At 25.8% G+C, this 9612-nt stretch overlaps 1 protein-coding gene across 1 annotated transcript; it reads left to right on the forward strand.

Annotated features, from left to right (window-relative positions):
- Nucleotides 1–1954: 1954 nt before the first annotated feature.
- On the forward strand, nt 1955–3000 carry LOC130677283 (PBAN-type neuropeptides-like). Its single transcript, XM_057483980.1, has 3 exons — nt 1955–2251; nt 2323–2529; nt 2615–3000. Exons 1-3 carry the CDS (start codon nt 2167–2169, stop codon nt 2869–2871), a joined length of 549 nt encoding a protein of 182 aa, XP_057339963.1. The 5' UTR covers nt 1955–2166; the 3' UTR covers nt 2872–3000.
- The last annotated feature ends 6612 nt before the right edge of the window (nt 3001–9612 follow it).

Consider the following 9612-nt stretch of genomic DNA (forward strand, 5'->3'; position numbering starts at 1 on the left):
CTAATTTTTTTAATCAATATGCAGATTTTATAAAACAAATTACAAGTTTAGTTATAAAAAATTTAAAAAAATAAATATTTTAGCAGATTTTTTTTTTAATTATTCTAATGAGAGTTAATAATTTTGTTAATCAAACTGTATGAATAAAATTGAAAACAAAAAAATATTCTATGCACTGTAAAAAAGTAGCGGAGTAAATCCGGAGTGATTACGAAGCGGATGGTTGTTTATTAGGGTGGTCGTTAAAAATTAAATTTTCTCAGGTGCCCCATAAAAAGCTTCTTTTTAGTGAAAAAATAAGTGGGGAATTTGGTTTTTTCTTTTTAAGTAAAAAGAACACGTGCCACAGGACGATCAAAGTTCATTTTCCGATACAATCGCGGTTTTTTTTAAATATCTCATGAAATATGCAGATTAGAGGAAAAAATCATAGGAACAATTTTGTAGGAAATTTAATTTTTGATCAAAAAGGTCATCTTTAATTTTTTTATAAAATGTGTATTTATGAAGATATTTAAAAAAAAAACATTTGTAATCTTTAAAACGCTCAATTCATAAGATCTAAAAAGTGTTTTTTTAAAATATCTTCATAAATACACATTTTATTAAAAAAATCAACATGACTTTTTTTGTCAAGAATTTAATTTCCTACAAAATTGTTTCTATAATTTTTTCCTTTAATCTGCATATTTCATGAGATATTTAAAAAAAACCGCGACTGTATCGAAAAATGAACTTTGATCGTCCTAAGGCACGTGTTCTTTGTATTTAAAAAGAAAAAACCAAATTCCCCACGTATTTTTTTACTAAAAAGAAGTTTTTTATGGGGCGCCTGAGAAAATTTAATTTTTAACGACCACCCTACTGTTTATTTATTCAATCCCCTCGGAGTGAAATTTACTCCAGTTTATTTCAATATTGAAACTCCGAAACGAGTCGAAATTAAATCCAGATCACTCCGAAATCACTTCACTGAAAAAAAACTCCGTATGCGAAGTGATTTTTTATAAAAACTCCAAAACCGAGTGACGGAGTAAATTCGGACAAACAAAATCCGTAATTACTCCAAATCTACTCCCGATTTTTTACAGTTCAACATTAAGTCAAAATTAAAAAATAAGTGATACAGCGAAAGCGCGTAATTACAAATAAATTTAATTATAATAATAACAATGATAGATTAAATGAAGACAAATATGTTTGACCTATTTAAATATATGTTTGTAATAAATAATAAAACTATCATTAACAAAATAGTACATAAATTACAGGCCATGCATTAAATAACTATAATTAAAATTGATAATTAAATAAAATACTTTAATAAATAACACATCTCTCCGCACTTAATAATAATTAACATAAATAAAAAACAAAGATGATATCATGACGTCAGTCGAAACGTAAATATACGTCAAACGCATTTCATTGACATCTCAAGGATTCAACAGATACTTTATCCCCGAAATTAAATCTTTCGACTGACAACTTTAACTCGGAACTGATAGTTGGGTGGGCGCAACACCCCAGTGTTCATTTATTACACAGTATGAGGTAAAGCTTACCCTGATAAAAAATAACTCAACAAACAAAATAATTAATTGACAATAAAAAAAAATCCTCAGTTAAAATTATTGTAAAAAAAAAAAATAAATCATAAGTATTTTTTACTCTGCGTATTTTTTCCGATTAAAATTAACCCGCGCTCTTTAATTTCCCTTAAAGTGTGTGGGTGTATCCGAGCTATTCTTGTACATTAAATTTATATAGGACGCCTCCGGGATTCATTGAGTATGGAGGATTGTAAGTAAATAAAATGGAGACAAATCACCAGCTTGTCGAAATTGCACGCGGGTGGTATTTTCAATACCCTGATCTTTATACCCACACTCAGACACCTATTGGGTTTTGTCCCGTGAAGAATAGGGACGGAAGAAATAAATAAAGAAAGAGGAAAGTAAGAAAAAAAGGGACAGAAATTGTTTCAACAAACACCGAGACAAAGTTTACACTGTCAGTAAGACAGGAACGTGAATAACCTGGGGGATTTCGCACGTGTTTTATAATCCACCCTCCACCCTTAGTCTCATCCGGGTGCTATAAAACCTGGATCTTCTGCTAGTCCAGTATCACTTGTCCGAAAGCATTCTAACGGGATAGACCAACATGTCTGTGTTTCAAACAAACTTTGGTTTCGGTGTTGCGACTCTCTTCCTGGTGATAATTATTAACCAGGTGTCTGGTGACTACGGTATGAATTTTTAATTAATTTTGTAAATTTTTTATTTTTTTTTTTGGTACTAAAGTGAGTGTTTTTTTTAGACGGCAGTGTTGAGAATGACAGTGGATTGTGTATGGGACCTGACTGCGCAGATCGACCTAGTAGCGGAGTTTCGGGCGCTATGTGGTTTGGACCAAGACTGGGACGTCGACGTAGATCTGGACCAGTGTCTCATGTTAATGATGATGATGTCAATACTATCGCCGACGCAATAAATTCTGGTCCTTGGGCTCTGGTTTCTTATCAGGGTAAATTTCAAATTTTTCCCGCTGAGAAAATCGATTTTTTTTTGCGATGAGGAAGTAATTAAATATTTTGTATGACAACTTACAGGTACGGGTGATAAAAGACACTCGACACAATTCACACCGAGATTAGGCCGTGAACTAGAAGACAATTTACTCCAGAGATATTTAGCACTTGGTAAAGACAACGAGATGTATCATCTAATGGACACGCAGATAAATCCAGAGCATCGTCAATTATCGCTTCCGCCACCGCCTCTATTTGCACCACGTCTTGGCCGTCAGTTACCGTTTATGAATTCACCTCGATTGAGACATCTGCTGCAGAATTCACGGAATTTTTGAATCCCTATTATTCTCTTATCTTATCTACTTTATTTATTTTTACTTGTCACTATTTTATTATAATTATAATTATAATTAAAGAAATATTATAAATTATAAATTTATGTGGAAGTATAAATGTATTAGCCAAAGATCAATAAATTAATATATTTAAATTTTGAATTATGTAATTATTTGGTAATTTATCTTTTTAATTAATTATTAATTGTCTTTATTAATTATTCATCTCCAATAATTTCAGTAAATATGTTATGCTCTAATTATTTTTGTCATTAATTAATTTTTTGTGACTTTGGAAGGTTTATTTTTTGTAAATAATTCGTTTTATTATAAAAATTATTGCAGAGTGACAATTACGAGAGAAAACTTCATACGGATTTGTTTTAAATTTAATGCGGGTAAAAATTTCTCAGTTCAATCAGAAAATTTTCAGTATTTTTTGAAATTTGAAATTATTACCTCATTAAGGGCATTCTCACCCCCTCCACTTTTTAAAAATATGCAATTTGGAGTTAAACAAAATTTGTAAAATAAGTTTCAGTAAAACCTTCATGTCAATTTCATAATTCAAATTTTCAAGTTTTGTAAACTAAAATTTATTTTCCAAATTTCGTTTAACTCCCAATTGATATCAACTGAGTAATTTTTTTTTAAATCGATAGCGAAATTCTCTTTTTTTAATCAATGCTTTAATTTTTTTTAATTAATTGATTAAATTTTGATACCCTGACAGTTGAGTAATTGAAAATTTTTGAAAAGTGGGCACTGTGAGAATGTCCTTAATTACCAAAAATGTTATTTTCCAAAGAATTAATAGGCATAAAAAAAGAAGAAAAAAAATCTGTTCAATTTAAGCTGAGCCATTTGTTACTTTATCTGTAGCTAAGAAAATAAGTATCAATTTATTTTTATTAAGAAATTTTTCTCGTACAAAATATAAAGTTAAGACGAAACGTCACCCATTTCCTCGCTCTAGAATAAATTTATTTAACTTATCTTTCTCGCACTCATTCACTTTATTTGGCTATAAAATTAAAAAAAAAAAATTTTCTTTAAATTATTAATAATATTCATTATTACAAAAACTAAGTGACCAATACTGCATAATTACTACGTCATATTTTTATTCATTCTGACTTAAGAATAATTCCGCGCAAAATTTCATCTATCAAAAATTCAGATATAAAAAAAAATGATTGCGTAACAACATATCCGCGACAAAATATCCGCGGAAATAATATCCGATGAATAAAATATATACGGACAGAATATCCTGAAAATGAACATACTAAAGATATGAATGAATTCATCAGATCAAAATATTCATAGTTAAAATAACAGTAGAAGAAAGTTATTAAAATCATATTTTATAAACAATTATCATTTAATTCATTAAATACTTTATGCGAAAATACACTGTAAAAAATTCGCGGAGTGAATGCGGATTAAATCCGGAGTGAATGAATTTTTAATTATTCACTCCCTTCGGAGTGAAATTCACTCCGGAGCGGAGTCTTGAAAATATTATTAATAAAATATAACTCCACATAAAAAAATCGAAGTAAAAATTCGCGCACACATACATATTTAGGCACACACGCGCACTCGCACACACACATTTGCACACATTCGAACACACGTACACATTTGTACACACGCACACATTTGCACACGCGCACAAATTTGCACACATGCACACATTCGCACACACGAACACAAACACCTGCACACACCCAAACACACACATGCACGCAAACACACTCGCATACACACACACATACACATTGTTTAGCAGCTTCATGTAAATTAATATAAATTTATTCAAGTATTAAAACTCCGGACCGGAATGAATTGGGAGTGAAATAAAATCCGCGTCACTCCGCAATCACTCTGCTAAAAAAAAACTCCCAATTCACTCCGGATGCGGGTGATTTTTTTTTAAACTCCGGAACTCCGAGTGGCGGAGTGAATTCGGATTTAATTTCACTCCGAATTCACTCCGGATTTTTTACAGTGTACATATGATTGATACATACATAAGTAAGTGTGAAAGATAGCGCCCCTTTTTCATGAAATTTTTGTGTGTGAAATGGAATTTTTTACGGATATTTTGTCTAGAGATTTTTTTTCCGCGTATATTTTGTCTGATGGATATTTTGTCAATGGATATTTTTTTGCAGATATTTTGTCCACGGATATCTAAGCGTGTCACCAAAAAAATATATAAATAAATTTATTTATATTTTATATTTCCGACATTTGAACTTGTCATTAACTCCAAGTAATTTCCTTAAAAATCCAAGGAAATTTTCAGTATAATCCCGCGATAAAAATAAATTTGAATTTAAAAAAAAAAACCCTTATTTTTTCAATCTACGAATTCGCTATTTTTTCGTCTACATAAACATCGTACGTAAATTCGCGTTACAAATTAATGATAGTCAGAAAATTCAATATAAGAACTGACAAGTAGAGGAATATTTTGGAAACCGGAACCAACGTAGGCCATGTGGCCTGTAAACGCCAGTCATAATCATAAAACATTAGAAATACTAAAGCGTAAAAGCAATATACATATTCTAACGGTGTCTATATCTCTACACACCCCATTTCTTCTTCTTCTTCTTCTTCTCACAGCAATTCCCTTTTTTTATTATTTCAAAGATATTGCATGTTACAGTTAATAATTTGCGTACTGATATTTATTTAAACTTGTTCCCTTTACCAACTTAATTTATTACTCACACAAAAAGCTTTAACTCCAAGGAATAAGTCAATAAAACTTGCCGTTACTTCAAAACAACCTGATAAAAATAAATTATCATCCGTTTGTTTAAATTCTTTTACTTTTTTTTTTACTTTTTTTTATTTTATGTATTCACAAAACGTTACAATATTCCAAAGTATACATATACAAGATTCAAAGAAGAAAATAAAGTCACTCATACGTACAATGCATTTTCACGAATTAATCTTTATTTTTTTTTTTTATTTTATACAATAATATTTTACCAGCATTCTACTTTATATCTTTTTTTTTTTTGTTTTTTTTTTTTTATTATTTTTAGTTTAAATTTTTTTTTACTTTTTTATATTTATCAGTATTATAAAGGTAAAGTAAATTATAATTATTATTTTTAAATATTTACATAGACATTTAGTCTCAACTATTAACGCCCCTTATAAATTAATTTACTTATGCAATTTAATTATGCAAATACGTTATTAACTTTCTTTATAATTAGTGTTATTGTTATTCAGAATACACATTTTATTTATTCTTCTTAAGCTTTTTATTCGCGTAAAGGCTGTGGTATTTAGTAAAAAAAAAAAAAATTGCGATTGAAGAAAAAAAAATTTTAATTATTGAGAGAAAATTTTTAAATCCAAGGCACTATTTCATATATAAAATAGGAGTGCGAATAAGTTTTTGAATTGGCAAAGTTTTAAATAATTTGAATTTTTTTTTTTAACGACGGAAATTTTAATATTTTTTGTAAGAATTCAAATTTTTGTTAGAGGTATAAATAGAGCTCAGAATGCATATGAATGTAGCGGACATCAGACAAATTTAAAATTATAAATAAGGGGGTAAATAATTAATAAAATAAAATTTTTAAAAAAGCACTTAGAAAATTTCAAAATTAATAAGTGCATTTTTTTCGAAATTTTATTTTTTAAATTATTTACTCTATTTATTTATAATTTTAAATTTGTCTGTCTGCTAATTCAAACTCATACAGTTTTACTTAAAAAATTTTATCGATTTATTTTGTAGATAAATGTAATTAATAAGAATTCAATTTTGTGATAATGAAATTAGGCGGGGTCTGATAATTTTTGAAAATTAATTTTAAAAAAAATATTTTAAGAAACGAGTGTGAATGTAGCCTTCATTTCGGAACGACGGTGAAAATATTGGTCGTGTTAAAAAATTTTTCAACTAAAAGTTGTTCAAAATTTAATTTTATAAAAAAAGTGTCCCTTGTAATTTTTTCAAAGCACCAATAAAAAAGCCGTAATTTCAAAATTAAGATTTATTACTCATCACTGAAACATATCCCTAATTTTTATGAGTATGACTGTAGCAAACATCAGACAAATTTAAAATTATAAGTAGAGTAAATAATTTAAAAAATAATATTTCGAAAAAATGCACTTATTAATTTGAAAATTTTTTCAAATGCGCATTTTTTTAAAATTTAATTTTACTAATTATTTACTCTATTTATTAATAATTTTAAATCTGTCTAATGTCTGCTACATTCAAACACATTTTTACATGAGTGTGAATGTAGCAGACATCAGGCAAATTTAAAATTATAAATAAAGAGAGTAATTAATTCAAAAAATAATATTTTGAAAAAATACACTTATTAATTTTTAAATTTTTTAAATGCGCATTTTTTTTAAATTTAATTTTACTAATTATTTACTCTATTTATTTATAATTTTAAATTTGTCTATCTGCTATTCACACTCAGCTCAGACACAAATCCACGAAAAAATAATTTTTTGTTACTTTAAAAATTAAGCTCTCCATTAAATACAATTTGAATATTTGAAAGCTGATCAAATTTTCTATTCGAATTTAAAAATTTGAAAAGTTAGAAACAGTTAAAAAACTCATAATTCAAAAACTTACGAATTATTAGAAAAATTTCAAATTCAAAAATTCGAATTTTCAATCCGATTCAAACCCGATTCGCAAACCCCAAATATAAAACGAAGTAAATATCAATAATATATTTTGTAAGTAAAAATTTGAATACTTTTATAAAAAAAAAACTGTATAAATTCGGACAAAAAAAGCCAAAGTGTTAATTTGTGTCATTAAATTTTGTGCGAAATATTTTGAATCATCAACTTTAATTAAACTTTTTTTTTAATAATCGTTATATTTTTTATAGTCGCTCGCATTTTAAATCTCTAGTCTAATGATCTAATAAATCTTAAAAAATAATTAATATATAAATTATAATTAACAATTGTACGTATTAATTATCTTTAATTTAAAGATTAATAATAACGTAAATTCTGCAATTATTTATGGCAGAAGCTTTTTATATTTTATTTTAAATTACTAATTAATTAATCAATCAATTAATAAATGAATGAATTAATTAATTATCCTCGTAATTCATTTATACAAAATGTTCTAAAAATATTTATCGAGCAGAAAGAAAAGTATAAATCTCAGTAGAAAAACTTTAGTCGTAAAAAAAAATTATTGTCGGATTGAAAATAATTTTAACGTAACGATAAAATCGTAAAATTATCCAGTTATTTTTTTTAAATCAGTAATCAATTAATAATATTTTTACACAAAGCAGACATTAAATTAAAATAAAATTCAAATGATAAATGATTAAGATGAATTAAATTTTAACCAGAATATCTAAATAATAATAATTGTACTTAATATAAAAATATCTTAATGTATAATAGTTTTGAACATTTTTTTTAAAATCTATAAACTATTATATAAATATACAATTTAATTAAATGAATTTTAAAAATTATGGTAATTATATTTAACAAACGATTTAATTTGAGCAGACTTAAAAATTTACCTGATACATGTTAGATAATTTAGAGTACAGTTGAAAAATAAACTCAGTCTATTGTTACAAAAAACGTTATTGGATAACAAATTTATATAAAAATGCATTGTAACTAATCTATAGATTTATTTTAATTACCATATTATTATTTGTTTACTTAAAAAATATATAATTACCCCTAAGTTCTATATATTTATAAAACTTTAAGCTCAACAAATAAAAATAAAAGCGTTCAACTTAATAATTATCGATAAATTAATTATTAATCATTAGTTGGATTGATCTTAAATTATTTGTTTCTTCCAATATTTATATTTCATATCAATTAATATGTAATAATTATAACGTACAATTAACTTGCGTGTATATTTACTTATAATAGTTTATTTTATTTTTTTTTTATCTATAATTTTTCATTAAAGTTAATTATAAAGCTACTAAAATATTTATAATTATAAATAATTTTACACTTATGTTTAAATGGTGGAAATTTCAAATGAAATTTATATTTTATTTTTTTTTTAGTTCCATTATGAAACTTGTTGTCTATATTTATGTTCGGAAACTAGTACATATTTTATGAAATATGATTGTTGTCTTTTAATTACTTTTCAATTTGTTATTTATTGTGGCAATGAGTTGGTCTAGTTCTTGTTAAATATTTAGTTATGAACATAAAATATTAATAATTAATCATTTAGTTGGAAGACATCGAAAAAAAAATGAAATTTATCTGCGGTAATGAATTTAAAAATTTTTCAATTATTTATATTTTTATCATAATTATTAATAAAAAAAAAAAATAGTAAATTTTTGTGATCCTGGAATTAGCAGACAATTTTTTATTTTCGGATTTATTTTTCAATGAATAAATTCAAAAAAAAACTAAAAAAATGCACATGTAGAAAATTAAAAAATCTATAGGTGCAATTTTTTTAATATTTTTTTTTTTTTTAATTTTTGGTTTTTAAAAAAATTCAAAAATTATTAGACGGCTTACTTCAATATTATAAACAATTAGCAACTTTTGGATTTATTTTTCAATGAATAAATTCAAAAAAAAAAAAAACTAAAAAAATGCACATGTAGAAAATTAAAAAATCTATAGGTGCAATTTTTTTAATATTTTTTTTTTTGTTAATTTTTGGTTTTTAAAAGAATCCAAAAATTATTAGAC

The sequence above is a fragment of the Microplitis mediator genome, chromosome 11 (genome assembly GCF_029852145.1).
Source record: "Microplitis mediator isolate UGA2020A chromosome 11, iyMicMedi2.1, whole genome shotgun sequence".
Taxonomy (NCBI): Eukaryota; Metazoa; Arthropoda; class Insecta; order Hymenoptera; family Braconidae; genus Microplitis; species Microplitis mediator.